General features: G+C 38.4%; 1 protein-coding gene across 2 annotated transcripts; it reads left to right on the top strand.

Annotated features, from left to right (window-relative positions):
* The first annotated feature begins 716 nt into the window (after positions 1–716).
* c1galt1la (core 1 synthase, glycoprotein-N-acetylgalactosamine 3-beta-galactosyltransferase 1, like a) lies at positions 717–6,882 on the top strand. Of its 2 annotated transcripts, none has more exons than XM_026154903.1 (4): positions 717–966; positions 2,092–2,346; positions 2,760–3,424; positions 6,530–6,882. In XM_026154903.1, exons 2-4 carry the CDS (start codon positions 2,136–2,138, stop codon positions 6,863–6,865), a joined length of 1,212 nt encoding a protein of 403 aa, XP_026010688.1. In that variant the 5' UTR covers positions 717–966; positions 2,092–2,135; the 3' UTR covers positions 6,866–6,882. The 2 variants fall into 2 exon arrangements, with proteins under 2 accessions (XP_026010688.1, XP_026010687.1); XM_026154902.1 differs by having other exon boundaries at positions 717–1,197.
* Positions 6,883–18,963: the final 12,081 nt, after the last annotated feature.

Here is an 18,963-nt window from a genome sequence, read left to right as displayed (position 1 = left end):
AGTATAAAAAGTGTAGCTTTATCATATATGAAATTTGCTCGTACTCTGTTAACACATTCTTTTTGCACAAGACAAAAAAAGCACTTCCTCCTCAGAAGTGAGACATTTGCATTACAGTGTTGCTGTCTTTGCAGAAGTTACTAAATGAAAGAGAAAACACCTATTACTCTCACAGTTTGACTTTGGATTTCCACCACAATACCAAATGACTGTTTACAAGAGGTGAAAATGACCTACAAATGAATTGAACTGTGTGTGTTTAGAGGTTCAAGAACATCAAAACTCTAGAAATTTAGTCCCCTTCAAAAGTGCTTTGTTAGCACTTTTGTATATGTTGTAAATTTAAATACATTAAATTTTTTAAGCTTTACATTGAGTCACATTTGTTGTATATATTACATTTGCTTATCTGGAGCAAGCTAAGAACCCAGCTGTAGAACAGAGATAAAAACAGGATCATAGCCATGGTTTTATTGGTTATGTAAGGTATGTAAGCTTTTGTAAGGTAGCATCAAAACGTCTTTACTAACTGGGGAGCTGAGCAGGTAGTTATAGCCAGGTTGCCTTTAACTGCAAGAGACGAAATGGGGATCCAGGGCAACAGGTGACTCGGAATGTACTTTAATTTCCGAGTTCTGTTTGAAAGTGGAGTCAGTAGCTCTGGTTAGGTAGCTTGCATTAACGTAAAGTGCTTATGATTGCTGGAGCTGGCTTGAAGCCTTTTGGAGCCGTTGTAAGGGTGACACCTAGTGGCGATTATTTGCAGACGACAAGTCGTCGCCATCATTTAGCGTTACCCTTTAACTGTCTCACCGGCGTCTCCGAAAAACCAGTGTCACTTGTGACAAACAAATCTTGATCATCTGAAACAATTATTATTTCTCAGGACTCGGACGAGCGCTTCCTCATACGTCACCGACAGGCGACCAATGGCAGCGTTCATTTTCAGAGCTTACCCACCGCGAGGTAGAAGAATGTAATTCTACTCAGAAGCTTTTCTTTGCTGGTAATCATCTTATTTGGCGACACAGTGCAGGGAGGACTTCACTGAGAAACAGTATTTCGGATGAATGAGACCTGCATGTAGCCGTGTGCTCGACAGGTGTAGCGTCCTTGTGCTGTTTTTCACGAAATACTTTAGCTGCTCCTTGGGGTGACAAGCACATCGTGCTCACAAATGACTGATCCCCAGCAAAGGTAAATAACATACAGGAGGGAGGGAGTCTCTTAAAGGCTTGTATTTCTCATTTATTTACTCAGTGGACATACACGAAACTTTTGGTATTGATTTATTTCATTTGGAAAGCGATCTGGGTTCCCTTTGGCCTCGTTTTGCTGCCAAGCAGTTTCTGTCGTGTTTATTCATTTATTGTCTCAACGGACGAATCCCTGATAATTGTAACCAGATTGTCATGTCATTTTATTTATCGTCTGGATAAAGTAGAAGAGCAGCATACAGGAGAGAAGCTGCTTTGCCATAAACATTTCTCGTCACGTTAATCGTTAACATCTGTCTCGGATTTGGGGTCTTTAACCTCATCAGACGCAATGAAAAACACTGCCAGCGGCCCGCTGACAGTTAGTTATGAAGTGCGTGTCAAAAGCACTTCTCTAGTCTTTTTTGCTCCAGCGACAAACTGAATTTAAGTGTTGCTAATATTAGTTTTAATCATCCCGTCTTTAAACTAAACAAAAGGAGGAGGTCTTGACGTGACGTCACCATAATAAATCAAACGGCTTCTCTAGGCACGAGCAGCGAAGTTAATCACTATGTCGTCATTTGTGCACATTATACATTAAACGCATGTCTACTGCTGTGTCAGCGCGCTATGACTTCATAGACATTCAAATAGTTTTTTAATGACATTTTTCAAAGACTAAAATCATGAGGCAAAGTATTATAATTTTAAAATTATTGCAATTAAAAAAAGAAAACAATGATAGCAAAATTAATTGTACAACTACATGCAGTCAGTCTGCTATCAAGCACCTTACGCATGTAACGCAAAAGACGTTTAATGACTGATATTTGTTGGCCTTTGTGGTTTGGCTGTGCATCAAATTGACTGAGTGTGGTGCTGTTTCATGTAGACATGCAATAACTTGGACCTCGCAGCTGTGGAGACATTATCGCCATGAAAGGCTTCAGCTCCAGATTGGGCTTTTCGCTGGGCTTCATTTTAGGGGCCTGCAGTACGTACTTCTTCCTTCACCAGGTGTGGTTTGAGAGAAGTTACCCTGTTCTGTCAGGAGCTCAGGAAAAAGTCACTGCTGTAAGGGAGAGGCCGACCAGCTGGAGGAAGGAGGGAGCTGCTGTTAAGAATCTGCACCTTCCTCACCGTACAGGTGTGTTATGTTGTGAATACATTTTTTTTTCTAATTTAATAATAGCTTTCACATATTTACAGTGCAGGAAACATTCTAAGCCCGTGACTGAACTTTGCCTTAAAGTTTAGAGATTGGTTTACAGACACAACGGACTTGAAATAGCACCAAGTCTACTTTAGACTGTATAATGATGATAATACCTATTCTGCTTTGGACTGTGATGCATATATGGATTTTTTCCACTATTGCTTTCATGCTACTTCCAATTGGCATGGCCAAAATAATGACAGCTGAAAGGATGTGGAAGGGAACTAACTGCATATGTATCCAAATGTGTTAAGCAGAGTGTGGTGTGGCTTGTAGAATGACAAATGCAACAGGTCAACTGCATACCAGTTAACACTGCTATATACTGTCGTGTGTCCCTCCAGATGAAGACAGCCAGGTGGCAGATATGTTGTATCAGAAAGTACGTGTTCTCTGTTGGGTGATGACGGGGCCGTATAACCTGCAGAGCAGGGCCCAACATGTCAGGGCTACCTGGAGTCGGCACTGCAACATCGTCGTGTTCATGAGCTCTGTGGACGACCCTGACTTCCCCACTGTGGGCCTGGGGACAAAGGAGGGCCGTGACCAGCTCTACTGGAAGACCATTCGAGCGTTCCATTATGTCTACGAACACCACGGGAATGAAGCAGACTGGTTCTTAAAAGCGGATGATGACACCTATGTGGTAGTGGACAACCTGCGCTGGATTCTGTCCAACCACTCCTCCGAAGAACCAATCTATTTTGGCAAGCGCTTCAAACCTTATACCAAACAAGGCTACATGAGTGGGGGAGCAGGTTATGTACTCAGTAAAGAAGCCCTCAAAAGATTTGTGGAAGGCTTTCGAACCAAAGTTTGCACACACACGACCCCTGTGGAAGACCTAGCTCTCGGTCAGTGTTTGGAGAAGATGGGTGTTCTGGCAGGAGATTCCAGAGACACTTTGCAACGAGAAACTTTTCACCCATTTGTGCCAGAGCACCATCTTACTGGCAAGTTCTCCAAGAGCTTCTGGTACTGGAGCTATTGCTACTACCCAATTGTTGAGGCAAGTCCCCTCACATTAGTTTTATTTTTGAGCGAGTAATAGTGAAATGGGCTTACACATTGTGGTGGTAAAAAAACAAAGAAATCTTTTCATACAAAGGCCATTTCTAAAATCCAGTTCACAGATAGCGCGTAGATAAAGCAGACAAACAGTGAGTGGATTAACCTTGTTAGAAAGGGGCAAGTTAGGTTAGGACGTCATGCTGATGACGGACTGAACCTTAAATTAGAAATCCTTTAATGTCATTAGCTTATGTCTTCCATTCAAGTGACAGAGGTCTTTCATTTAAAAAAGTGTACACACTTTTTTCTTAGTGAAAGTTACACTTACTGTCATATAGGCAATAATGTTTACAGTCTTTAACTGAAAGTACTTCAAAGACTGTATATTTAGTGCTAACACTAAAAAGTTCCTAATTTAGAAAAATAATCAAATTTTGAATTTAATGTCAGGCACATACAAACTTTCAAAAAAAGTTGGATCAAGAACATGTTTACTGCTGTGTGGTGTCATGTTTTCATTTAACAAAACTGCTTTAGAACTAAGGAGGCCAGCTTATATAGAAAACTTTTCAACAGTTCAAGCCCTTCTTTGAATTTTAGTGTCACACCATGCCAAACTTTTTCAATCGATGGCGTATCTGGACTTGTAAGCTAGCCAGTTTAACATTTTAAATATGGAGACATGCAATCAGAATATTGGCAAATTTGGTTTGACAATATTCTGACTGAAACCAGGAAGGTGTTTTCTTTAAAAACCAAAAAAGGCCTTCCTTTGGATGGCAACATAATTTGCTCCAAAATATGTTTGGCCACACATACTGTAGCAGTCAATTAGCCAATCACATGGCAGAAACTCAGTGAATGTAGGTATGAGGACCTGATCATGATGACCTAGAGACTTTCAAACTGACTATCAGAATGGGGAAGACAGTTTCAGATGGGCTGGCCTAAGTGTTTCAGAAACTGTTGCCCTACTGGAATTTTCCTTCATAAACATCTGTACAGTTCACATAGAAAGGAGAAAATATCTAGTGGGAGGCAGTTCACTGGGTGAAAATGCCTTGTTGATGCAGAAGTCAACGGAGAATAGCCAGATAGTAACTCAAATAGCACTTGTTATAACCAAGATATGGAGAAGAACATCTCTCAGCGCACAACATCTTGAGCCTTGAAGCAGATGTACCAGAGCAGTAGAAAACCACACTGGTTGCCACTACTGTCAGCTAAGAACAGAAAACAGTCTCGCACAGGCTCATTAAGACAATCGGATGGTCCGGTCAGAAATTGCCATAGCAACATGAAGGTATGGTCCCATCCTGCCTGTATCGCAGGAATATTCTCTTGGCACACTTGGCACAGCACCAACTGAGCATTGTTTAAATGCCAGAGCCTACATTACTATTATTTTTGACCATTTGCATCCCTTTATCACCACAGTGTATTTATCTTCTGATGGCTGCTTCTAGTCAGTTAACCAAGTAACAGATTTAATCGCACCGAGCAGGGTCTCTGAACATGTGAAGGAATAATCAATAATTCTGACCAATTTATATCTCTTTATTTATTTAATTATTTAGAATCACATTTAAAAACTGTTGCCTGATGTTTTGTATATTTTACTTTGAATTAGAAACATAGGCATTGATTTAAATGAATCATCAGAAGAGTACTGACTAAAATAAATGAATATGTGAGTATCTAACACATTCAAGTTGTGTGCCTGACCCTTGCAAACAATAATTGAATTGGAAAAAAGAAAGTGTTCATTTTAAAGTAGACGATTGCAGCACAGACAATGTGCTGTCGAATGAGGGGAAAATTGGTCAATTTGTTGCTGATGATGCAACTAATCTATTGTACTTTGCAATTAAAATGAGGCAGGTTCATTACTGATGCTGTCAAGTGCTGTCTGCCTGAGTATGGAGCTGCTTTATTTTTTATTTTTTAAAGGGTAATAAGAACATAAATGTACTTTTAATATTTTTAAGCCACAATTATTTTTTTTTTTTTCCTCAGACAATGAAAAGGAAAAACTGTGACAACATGTGTCCGTTTATGAAACAGTAGTTAGTTTTAATATTACTCTTATTATTCTTTCTGGGTCACAAAATAAACATTTAACATATTTTCAGGTGAGAATGTAGCTGTGTAAACTTCAAATATCTGCTCAGTTTATCAAGACACCACATATTTTCAAAAGCGCTCCACGTTTTCGGAGACGTCTGTTACCCACTAGGTCGATAGCTACCCGGGGACAAGGCTCACTAGAGCCGTGAGAACACCGGACTCCCGGCAAATCGTGTTCAAACCCACCACCGTCTTTCGCTACTCAGGTTAAATATATATGAGTCACTTAGATAACTTAAAAATGTTATTGTTTGGCTTTTTTTAGTATTTTATTTGTTCCTGAGTAAATCGCTTTGGCTGAGATTAAAGTTATAGTTTTTACACAGCTGAATAAACGTCAACCAGACAGCTGATCATCAGAAGTGTGAGATGCTCCAGAATATACTCCGGTGTCCTGTTATAGTTTAGATAGCAAGGAGTTTATTAAACTTCACCGAAACAATCTGCACATTTCATTAAAATTTAACAAACTATCATCTTGTCTTTATTTTTAGTTAGCACATACCTTAAACACTTAAAGCTGTAAGCTAATGATAGTTATATAAGAGCAGATGCTGCTGGTGCAGTAAGCTGTACGTTTTACGTCCAATGGATGATGATCTGATAGTCGACTATCAAAATAATCGTTAATGGCAGCCCTAATGTGCAGCACTCTCTTTTCTTTGGACCGTATGTGGTTATTTGTCTTTATTAAATCCAATATTTTGTTGAAAATTACATTTCAGTTCAGAGATTGAAAGCAGAGAGCAGTGTACACTTTGTACAAGGACGATTACTGATCATGTTCTCAGGTGTGGGCATTAAAGCAAAACTCAGTGGTTTACAATAGCAATGACTATCAATGTGATTATGGACGGTGACTGCTACTCATGTAGTAAAAATATGAATACTTCAGTGTTAACATATTTTGAGTGAGTTGCTTTTTATTGTTCTGTGTGTGGTTTATGTTTTTAACCTACGTGTTATTCTTCCTTAGGGTCCGCAGTGCTGCTCAGACCTGGCTGTATCGTTTCATTATATCGAAGCAGAGCTGATGTACGTGATGGAGTACTACACCTACCACCTAAGAGCGTATGGTTATATTCCACGCTACCAGCCCTCTTTACGTCATGGTTTGAATGTCAGCCCACACTCGCAGACGGCTGTAAAAGCGGGACTTAAAGCAGTTCGAGGGGTGAAGGACGGAAAGAATCGCACAACTGTTGCCTTTTCTCTCAATGGAAACCAAACCAAAGAGGATACGGTGACAGAGGAAAAGGAGACTGAGAATTTAAACTCCCATCTCACTGTGAACAGGACTGCAGTCGAATAAAACGCTGTATTGTATTAGCTGTGTTGTGTTTTTAGATGGTACTGAATGTGTTTTAACTGCAGTGTGTCTGATCGCCATCAGAAACTACATCAGGAGCACCTGTGGCTACTTTCCTTCTGTGATTAGTCAAGAAGAACTGTGGTGAAAAGTATGACTTTTTCAGATAACCCTTTTACTGCGCACTAACAACTCTTTTCTGCTGAGTATGACAACATGAGTGAGTTGTTAAAGATAAGAGATGTTTGAGTGGAGGCTACATGTGTCTCAGCTGTGTTCAAACAATATGAACATCTGGTTTAGCCTTAATTATATTTGACATCATCAGTGTTTGAATTTATTGTCACAGCCAATGTGCTTGGAGTTATGCAGGAAAAAGCAATAGATGTATGACATTTATTATTAATTGTGAGTAATTAAGTAATTTGGCATAAAATGCTTCAAGTTAATAAATTAATTTTGTTTAAATTTCGTTTGTAACTCAATCTAATTAACACACGCTTTAAAACCAGAGCCAGGATGTTTGATATGATGTTTGTTTCAGAAATGCAAAATAAAGTGTTTTCTTTTCACCTTTCAGAGTATATTTGAAACCCCCCGTTGAACCGTTTGAGCACCTGATTTTATTTAACCCAACACTGTGATTGAACAGTATTGTCTCAACATGAGACAACAGCTTGAAGAATCACTTAAACAACAAGGGAAACTGCACCGACATTTAAATGAATGAATTATGTATAAAAATTACATTTATTTTGAACTTTAAGAAAAAGAATGACATGATAAAGAAATAGAATTTATTACTTCTAATTATGCTTTGTCTCCAAATAAAACCGTACATTATGCTTGGTACATTGTCACTTTCATAAGCCAGGTACAGTGGGAATCATGTGGTTTTTTTTTGTTTCTATCAGACATTTGGTTTGCTGTTGATGCTCTCGGTGACATTCTGTCATTGTAGCCAAATGAAAGTAACTCTCAGTGTCTACAGTCCCTGAAGTAACCTGCAGGAAAAAAACAAAACACATACATGGACATAAGTACCCTAAAAATCCACTGTGAGAACTACAAGTAGAGATTTACTTTAAGAAATGAAAAGCATGCAGATGGTTTGCATAAACCAGTCCCTTTTAAAACACCCCAAATCTTCCGAAGTTCTATGTCTGAAATCGGTTTTATCCTTAATTATGCAGGATGATCATTAACTTATTTTTTCTAAACAGCTGACATTTGGTGATGTCTGTTTAAGAATAAGGAAGAAGCACTCACCTCAGCCTGCACTTGTTGAGAAAAATGCCTCTCCTCTCTGGATACTCTCTCCTCCAGGCACCATTATCTGTAACATATACATAGAAAACATGAATATGAAAGGCGACAAAGCTAAAAGGACATGGATATTAGACACCTGCCATACACTCACCAGTCTCTGCGTTTCTCCGTCCCATAAGTCCAATAAAAATGTCATCCATCTCCCCTTATATATAAAAAGCAAAATGCAATATTTCATGACAATTTTAAACGGTCGTTTTACGCCATAAGTAAATTACAAAATCTTACTTTTTTGGGATGGTTGTTCAGCGTCAGCCTCTGATGAAGAAAATAAAACAAAAACAGAAGACCGGCGAGATTTTCAGAAACATTGCAGCAAATATTTTATTCTTCAGTTTATAGCTTCAGCATTACTGTCATCATACATCACACACACACACACACACACACACACACACACACACACACACACACACACACACATATATATATATATATATATATATATATATATATATATATATATATATATATATATATATATATATTATTTATTTATTTTTAAACTGGTCATGTTCGCCCGTCGAAAACACTAACCTGCACTTCTTCTGCCCATCAGACCCACAAAGCTGTCATAATCCAAGTCATTATATCTCTTCAGGATGTTCCGCTTAAAGTTCTCTAAGCCTATGGTCTGCTGCAATAATGAGAAGAATAAAACAAAATCTGATTATTCTAAAAGATGTTCTCAGACTCTGGCGCGATGTGGCAGCCTCGCTTCTGTCAGTATGCCCCAGGGCAGCTGCGGCTACAACTGTAGCTGCCTCCACCAAAGTGTGAATGTGAGAGTGAATGAATAGTGGAATTGTACAGCGCCTTGAGGGCCCCGAAAAGCGCCATATAAATGCAATCATTATTATTATTATTATTACGTGCCCGGGAACCTACATCTGAAGTTGATCTGCGCGATCCGGGCTCGTCGCATCTGCACCGGCTGTAGCGAAATTCCATGACGAGGAAAAAAGTCACCAGTAGCAAACCTCTTCTCATCTTGTTGGTGTCGCCTGTGCAAAAACAATTCGTTTTATAAGGTGTTTTCGTAATGGGGAAATTCATTGCATTTTCATTAAGAAACCCACTGCGCACAAGGGACGATGCAATCGGTGCGTAAAAACGCACAATTTACTGTTCGCAAAGTTAGATTGAAGAGAATTTTTCAAAATCAGTAAATAACAGATTCATATTGATCAAAGACAGTAGTTTTACGCAGTGTTTCTTTCTGTTCCGTTACCAAAGAGTTAAAGTAAACCTTAAACTATCTTCTTTCACAACAAGATAACAGTTTAAATGTTATTTTAAAGATCATTTTTAAGCATTAAGACATTTTTTTTTAGCTTTTACCTGTTTTCTGTCGAGCAGATAATGCGGTTGGCAAGTCAGCTGAGTGCGCCCAAGTGCAAAGTAGAGTGGAATCGGCTAGATCCCGCTGTGAGAGCCAGTCCGGATGAATGAAGCGTCTGGGCTTTGGGGTAATAAATAATAGCTGGATACCTGCGTAACGCCAATCAGCAGCGTAGGTGGAGTACTCTTTTATCACGTTGCACTGAAGGCTACAGAGCCTACTCATTGATGGTGATGATGATGATGATGATGAGAGCGTCTGCCCCTCCCCTCCCCCCGCAACTCCTCACTGCACACAAAACACGCACACACCCTTTTAAAAAGAAAAGAAAATAGAGAAAAGTTTAGGATTCGTGACGAGGATACATGTTTGTTTTCGTGGACTGAAGCACACCACTGAACATATTTGGAAAAAGATAAGGCTATATCTGCAGTTAGTTTGGGGAAGAAAGGATATAGAAGTCAATTAATCTGACCATTTTAATGGCTTTTAATTTTACATCAACATGGAATTTTTTTAGGAGACAGAATATAAAATATACCATATATAATTGATCTCTGCTGGTTTGAAAGCAAGACTTAAATATGTTTAATATCACTGGGTAGAAATATTATCAGCACAACCATTTTTAGAGCCTATACGCGGTGAGCTGAGCTTGGATAGACACATCTTCATACCAGTCCTGACACAATGAGTAACATGTTATTCAGACATCATTTGAAATTGTTTTCATGCTTGCTAAATTCTCTGTTAAATGGTGTGCGACAGGTGGTGAGATGAAATGTCATCACCTGACAGCCACTGAGGGACTTTTTATACATTTTTTGTGAGTGAAAAACTGCATGGGTAAAATGCTCAAGAACTGCTACTTTTTCAAATTAATTCAGCATAGCCTGGAAATTTAGTATATACTGTCAGTATTCACAGAAATCCTGAAACGTGTTTAAACGTGTTTAAACATGTTTTCACCAGCCTCTGAAAATGGCTCAAATTTAGTGCAAGTACCAAACCTATAATTTTTCTTGCAATTACACAAGCAATTAGAGTTGTGTTGGTGTTTGTTTACGCATTCAGAATGCAAACAAGCATAATTCTTCAGTAAAGCAAAGTTTGAGATTCAAATTGTAGTGCAGGCAAAGGGAAGTAATGCACATCAATTACTGTGGTCTGGAGATTTAGGACCGATGTGAGAGGGTGTGACACTGACAACAAAGCATTAAGCCGGAATCCAAATTGTGCCTTTCACATGTTAAGAAATGGCTTCCCATTTCCATATTTGTCTTGTTCCTGTCTGTAATCGTGCGGGGATGGGTCAGGGTGGGGATTGCAGCAGTGCAGGGGTCCGGGATGGGAGATCCGTCAGAAGTGGGGAAGTCATTAATTGCGTTTTTGCATTATTGATGAGTGTTTCTTTCTTATCTCCCCTGGTAATCAAAGCAACCCAGTAACACAAGGAAAGAGTGCCAGTGGCTGTTTTTCCACAGCATGCAATTGCAGGGAAAGCTTCTCATTTAATGACAAGGTGAGTAGATATATTGTATCGATTATGTTAGCCAACATTGACATCCTGCTACAGACGACATTACAGGCACATATCTTGCATAGTGCTGAACAATAATGTCTTGTATCTTTCTGCTTTACAACATTTGGAAGTCATCCAATCCTGCCATCCTACTCAGTACCAAACCTGTTGAACTGTCATTATGTATGCGCTTCCCTCAGAGCTGCAGACAGCTGGATAATCTCTAGTCCTGACAGGTCAGCTGGACCTTCACAGCTGGCTCAGTAACAGCAGGTAGACCATGGTGGCTATAGGTGAAGCAGTATATAAAACAAAAACAAAAACACAGACCAACACCATGATGAGATCATTCTATGCGAATGAATTTGAAACAGTGTTTCCATGCAAGCCAAATTTCTGTTTTTATTATAGTGACTAATCCTTTGGCCAACTAAATTAATCTCAATCTTTGTTTGCAGCAGTTAAGTGTTGTTAAAGTTTAAACCTCTCATGTAATCACGTTCTTCTATATCTCACAGATATTCATCTGAGTATAAAGAGTGGGACATCCTTGTCCACATAAAATATCCTCGGGTTTCAACCTGTTTGATAATTTAAAAAAAAATTGCCAATTGATCCTGCTTTTTCTGCAATGCTTATTGAATTAACAGGCTGCATAGATAGAGGTAACCTTGCTGTGGAACCCATAGAAAAAGAGAACGAGAGAAGGAAAAATGTTTAAAACATGCGCAGACAGAGAAAGGATAATAATTTCCGTGTGTGTTACTTTGTGTGGGTTTCTTTGGTTCAAATTTCCAACATGTTTGGCAGCTCAGTTTATTTGGAGGTCCACGTAAGGACATGAGGATAGAGATTCATACATCTGTGTAGCTGCGTACTTGGCAGAGGACAGAGCATGGAGTACAGTCATAATCCTTTTGCTCGCCTTTCTCTTTAATGGAGCTGCCAATCATCTGTTTGTGGGAAGGAGGGAAGAGGTTCACAGTGACGCCACAGCCCTTATATGGGAGTGATGGTATGAAGAAATACAGGATCAGATGGGTACAGAGGAGCTTATTGTGTGAGGCTGAGAAGAAGGAGTGAGACTGTAAGTGTGAGAAATTGCATGGTGTACATTTAGCTACAAATGACTGCGTGTATGCTGCCGGACTTACAGATGAGAGTCTCCGTCCATTGAGTCCAAAGGGTATTCTACAAGTGTGAACGCCTTCACACACTCAGCGGCAGTTCCTGCTGATCACTGTTGCTTGTGGCGACGTATAGACGAAAATAAGCAGATCTAGTCTCTTCTCCACGGTAGATCATAAGACACACCTGTCAGTAATTGACTTAATAGGCTTTTAATCCAGTGGGTGATTTTAACTCAGACTCCACTTTATACATCTCCTTGAGGCGTGTAAAATGATTTTGATGGACCCGTTTTTTTTGAACCCACTCTTTCCTGATCTCTGACTCGCGAGGTCCTGAAGTGTCACTTCCATCTAAATGTTAATTTGAAGGCTGCTTCTTTAAAACTGACATGGATGTTGATATGTCTTGAAATACTATTAGCATAAGACCATACTGGGTATGTGAGATTGTGAGCTGCGGTGTCTCGAAACCAAAATCCTTTTTGTTTTTCTCAGTGTTTTCCAAAAGTGTTTTTCTGCTGTCTACTTGTCAACAGGTTTTTTCTCTTTGTCCTCTTTAATCTTCTTTCAGTGACAGCGGTTGGCACTGGCCTTCGGGAGAAAATAAGATGCTCTGGTGCTGTTGAGCCTCTTGAATCACTCTTTTTTAGATTGGTGAACTTTTCCTTCTGACTCAAAACAGTATTTTGTATTGATCATGGAGTGAGAATAGTCTCAAAGACACATTCACATCCTGTTCATCACAGACACAATCGCCGTCTCTCACGTCTCATGCCTACCACCTTTTTTTTAGTTAATAAAATGTGTGACATCAGAAGTTTTAAATCAAACACACCGGGAACATAGAAAGTTTGTTATTGATGATGCAGTTTGTTTTTTGCCAAAGGGGGTTTACTTTTTAAACTTACAGTGTATTATCAAGCACAGTCTTATCAAAACTAGGATGATTTTTCATTTTCAGCGCCGTGATGAATGCCTCTCTTCCTCTGTTAGGGTTAGATGTTTTTGCTTTATGAATTGTACCGCTGACAACTTCCCAAACCTTTTAACTGCTCCTGTTACCACTCACAAATTCTCTTTTCTTCCCCCCCCCCCTTTTTTTTTACATTTGGCTTTTGTGTTATTGGGTAAAGAAAGTGCAAAAGAGCGAGGCTATATTTACTGTAATAACAGCAAAGAGCTACAACAAGTAAGAAACCTAGCTGACTGAATATTCACTTAGACCTCAACTACATGTGTATTGTTTGACACAAAGACAGAACTGTCTCTGAAGATCTGAGCACTTTACGCATACAACACCCACCCAGTGGTGACTGAAGTCACCATTCATTCTGTTAACCTTAACTTTAAAGCTGACTTTATACCTATTACCGTATATAAGCTTGAAACCAGGTTGAAGAAGCAATAACTTGAAGTAATGTCATGTGCTAAAGATCATCTTTTTTATTAAAATCTTTAAGCTGAACCGAACAATTTGATTGAAACACAATTTTTAATGCCCACCTCTGTTTTACCATTCTGTTTTTTCTGTTTTCATCTGTATCTCACTCCATGCAGCCTCTATTCAGTGTTCAGACCGGCTAGAAAACAGACGAGTTGCCAAACCAACCAATGAAGAGGTTAAGAGAACAGGCTCTTAAACCACTATTTTGGACTGGGAGGTGTGTCTTTTTGGGCATGTGGGTAGATGATGGTGATGTAAAATATAGTTCACAGGTCATTACCATGATGTCTCTGAGCACCCACAATGCAACAGAGCTTCCATCACACCTGCGTATAAAAGTGAGTGAGTGTGTTTTCATGTGGCCTCTCTCTGGAGCTTATTTTATTTTGTCCGTGGCCTGCTCATAAAATTGTGTCAAGAGCAATTACGGAAATACAAGATCAAGCGAGCAACATACTGACTGAGGCAGAAATTGGAAATCATGAAGCAGTTCATGCATTATTCACCCTCTGATTCAGAAATTTTGTTATTAAGTGTTTTATTGATGGTGGATGTTTGTTTATCTATTTGAGCAAAGTTTTATGTCCATATTTGGAGTAATGGCAGCATAAATGTTTAAATGTATGAATGCACAATTAGCAAATAAACTGCCCTTTTTTTTCACTTGGGATTTGACAGAAACTCATGAGACACTGGGAAATTTCCCAGGAGAGTGTCGGAAATAATCTGGACTCATTGATCTCAGCTCTTTTCTGTAGCAATCACCACAGCAATCACCACAGTCATTTCCCGAATTAGTCCTTTGTTCTTAATTTGCTTATGGGGTCAGCTGCTTCCAAATAAGATGCATAAAAAGCTTTGAGGTGTGTGATCCTCTGCAGACCGATGGCTGCTTTGACCATGCTTGCCAAAATTCAAAATCTGAAATTCACCTGAAATTCAAAAGTCAAGGAATGACAAGTCTAGACCAAACATGAATCCTGCACAGCAGTAACTTCAGACAATAAAATCACTTGCCTATGAACAAACCTCTGGCAATTGTTTGTTTCATGTGGTCTCTTCACAGGAGACCAAGTCAATGAAACACATTATTCATGGAACACTCTTAATATGTTGCTCCTGTGTTATCTGCAAGAAACAGCTGTTATTGCTTTTATGGTGTGAGGGTCAGCTATTGATCAAACTGACACAGCAGGATAGCGGTGTTTCACTTGAAAGGAAACCTGTAGCAGCTATTGGCAATTTTTTGTGTTTGCTCATGTTGTGAACCCAAAGAGAATTCTCCTGGCTCTGTTGGATTGATATAAGGTGGTAGTAATTGCTATTTATTTTATAAAGTAATAATAACTAACAATAAAATATAGATTAGATACATTTATGATGCACTTATGATGATTTAAGATGCACTAATTAATATTTAATTTAATTTAATTTAATTTAATTTAATTTAATTTAATTTAATTTAATTTAATTTAATTTAATATTAACAATTGATCAACTAATGTGAATGTTGTAGTGACAAACTAGGTCAGGAACAACTCTGACTTTGTTATTTTGTACCATCTATGGTCATCTGCAGGTCAGATGACTGATGACCTGCAAACTAAAAACACCGCTGTGATGCATTTCATTAAAGCCGAGCTTCTTCAGCTTTGACTTCATTCTTCTGAGCCACCACTGTATCATCACCTGGATATTTTCTGTCATTTTCATCAAAAATACAAAAAAAATTGTGGCTCTTAACAGAACTTCAACTGTCATGATCAAAATCAAGTGTTATCATTCTAGTCTACACTCTACCTCCACAGCGATCTGGATGGACTGTTGACCACAGCTTGCTGGCTAACCTGTCAAGGTTGACTAATGCCACAGTTGAGATGAACAAACTGTCGTTCTGGCTATTTAACATTCAGTCACTCACCATCTCCTCTATTTTGTGATTTGCTGAGTGCTGTGAGTTTTACTTGACAATAATTTTGGACAGCTAAATCGAGGTATTTCTCCTGGGATCTCATTCTACAACAAGAAGTGGAAAGTATCCTCTAAAACTATTCCTCATTATCCCTCATTTGAGGCTATTGTCTTACAAATCAGCGGGCCTACTCCCAGTATACACTTACTACAGTGTACTGAACGCCCAAGCTAAATGAGGTCTTTGTAAATTACTTTGCAAATTTAGTTTGTTTCATATCCTCTAATGCTATTTTATCCGGTGATTATAATATACATATGAACACCGTCACTAATCCTCTTATAAGTGCCTTCTCATTTGGTCTTTTTGTAACTACTAATTTATTGATTTTCCAACTCACTCTGAGGGCTATATTCTTGATATTATCTGTTGGTGTTGTTCCGCAGAACCGTAGAACATCTTATCTTCTCCTGATGAACAAGTGTTTTTTTTATACAATTATGCACTACACAGTTTTCTGAATACTTTTGTTGCTTTGAGAACTCAGACTTTCTCATTCACTCTGCTCCCTGTTTCACCCTGGAATCACACCAACTTAAAACTGCAATCAAAGAATATGGAATACAGTTTTACTGCAATGAGCAGTGTAATACTTTTCTGGCCTTTTTCAATACTAAGGTTAGTAATACTCATCAGCAGCTGTCTCTACGTAATTCCAGAAGCCTTTACAGCTAACAGTACTGCTATACTTGTACATGCTCTGGTTCCATCTCGTATTGATTATTGTAATACTATCCTCTCTGACTTATCAAACAAAATTTTCCACAGCCTTCAACTGGTTCATAATGGGGCTGTTCTTGTCATTACAAGAACCCCATCTGTAGAAGATATTACTCCTGTCCTCCAATAGCCTTATTGGCTGACTGTAAAATATCACATCAATTTTAAGTTTCGGCATCTTACTTTCAAGTATCCCTATAAAGCTCCACATTTCTTTGATATTCTGCACATTGCCACTCCTTCCCATACTCTGAGATCATCCTGCGCTGTTACTTTCATTATACCACCTGATCGACTGACCACCATGGATATTAGGGCTTTCATCTAAGTTGTCCTTCTTCTTTCCAACTCTTTCCTGCACCGCACTTGCAATATTGATTCCCTCTCTATTTTAATGCCAGTCTTAAAACACATCTGTTCAAGCTTCTTTGTTCTGTTTGATTCTGTATTGGTTGAACTATTTAATTCTTTGTGTTGAACTATTAAATTCTTTGCATATAGCCTACATACAGTGATTTTGGTATTTAAGGTGTTCTTGAGTACCTTGAAAGGCACCTATAAATAATATGTAACATAATGTATCATCATCATCATCATCATCATCATCATCATTATTATTATTATTATTATTATTATTACTACTACTACTAATAATAATAGCACTGTGGGACCAAATTCTGGATATATAAAAAGTTTTACATAAAACTTTTCCTATTTATCTGGATGCCATATTGCAAATGCTGACCTGACACTCTCAGTGAATCATCTCTTCTTCCTTATATATTTCCTTACATAAGCTCAATAATAAAAATGTGCTCTTATCATCTGATTAGTGAAAACAATATTGTCGATTTTACTCTAAATTTACTCTAAATCGACCAATTTCAGAATGCTGGATAGAAACCTGCAGATTAAAACTCAATAAAGTAAGTTTTAAGATTGCTAGGTAGATGCTATTGTGGCTCGACTCACTTGTGAGCTCATCACCCAGTATCAGTAGTATAAATGTAATCCTTTTGGCAACCCCCAAAAAACAGTCTGTGTTTTTGATCGTCAAATCAGCATCTCTACAATCAAATTGCTGCAGTATGAAGTATTAGCTTATGCTGTACTGGTACTGGAAAATAATTGTAATATAATTAGGTTGGCACTTTGTATAAAGATTAGAACCGAAACTGCCAGTTTAGAGCACACAGCACGTTTGACCTCTGTGTACATCGAAAGGGCGCCTTTTGCTTTTAGTCCACTCATTTCTAAATTTTGTTTATACTTTGAATAACTGAATTATTCACAGTATTATGTTGCTTTCCTCCTTCAAACGTGTCTAAAACATATGTACAATGTGTGTGTTCTAATGTTATTTTTAATATCTTTAAAAAAAGTGAATACAAGTGAATAGACTTTTAATGTCGTTGCAATGAAGAGAATCAAAACAGCTGGTGGGCAAGTGGAGTTCTAAATAAAGTCATACCACAGTTTACAAAATGGCATGGCTGTTACATGGTGACTAATATTCTGGCAGCAGGACTGAGTTATAAATGCCCAGTGTCTGCTCTGAATGTAATGGCCGATTAGCTATGTGAGCTTGCAAGTGTAATTGTTGAATGCTCACAGTACTGCATTTAAATGTTTCTGTTCAGTGATTGTATTTGAGTAAATCTTGTTTTGTTGCTTTCCACAGACGGACAGAATGTACAAAAAAGCCCAACCAGCCCCACCCTCACGAAACACAATGAAACACTTGTGCAGGAACACACTCACACATAGCGATGACTGATGGCCCAGGGCTCTCCTCTGTAAATGACAAGTGCCATCCATAACGGGTAGGCAGGGGTTGGTAAAGTGATTATGTTCATAACACACAATGTCCTGGTAAACACAGCTGGCACCACGTCTGTCAGGCTAGACATGAGAGCAAATCGCTCAGTCCATGTAGAATTACTGATTGTGTTTTAGGTTCGTCTTAAGAGAGGGTTGTCATTGACATGGCAGATGGACTACACCTTTATTCCACCTCACTTACTGGAGAAGCTGACTGTTTAAACGAGAGGATGTCAGAGACAGCCAAGTATGATAAAACCTGATAATATGCTAGGAGGAGGAGACTTCGAGTCTATCGTGAGCATGGAGTGCACATTAAAAACTCATTAGGCATCACTATCTGATACTCACATGCATTATAATTCATTAGAAATATGGCAGCACTACATAATGTGACTTTTATCTGTCAGTTTCATCTTCTGATTAGAATGATTGTAGTGTGGTTTGCTTATGATAATACACTGTCCATAAATACATGGTCAAAGGCAAGTGAACAAAGCAACACTTAAATGCTAGTTAGCAATTTTGCAACATATAAAAAAGGGAAATAAATATTATTGGTGTAATATAACACTTCACAAGTGAAACAGATCCATAAGCGATCTAAAAGAGCCAACATGATAAAGCAAATGACAAAAATGTTTTTCCAAATCTTTATTTCCTGAAATAAAAAGACATTAAAGAATCTGATAGCTGATTGTTTTCATTCAAATACTAAATGCTCAAACCACAAGCACAAAAAAACAAAACAACAGCTGATAAGGTTATATTTTAAATTGCATATTAATATTCATTGGGAAATTAGTCAAAGGAAACATGTA

The sequence above is a fragment of the Astatotilapia calliptera genome, chromosome 20 (genome assembly GCF_900246225.1).
Source record: "Astatotilapia calliptera chromosome 20, fAstCal1.2, whole genome shotgun sequence".
Classification (NCBI taxonomy): domain Eukaryota; kingdom Metazoa; phylum Chordata; class Actinopteri; order Cichliformes; family Cichlidae; genus Astatotilapia; species Astatotilapia calliptera.
The sequence above is the reverse complement of the archived record's forward strand: the minus strand, read 5'-3'. Positions and strand labels throughout refer to the sequence as shown.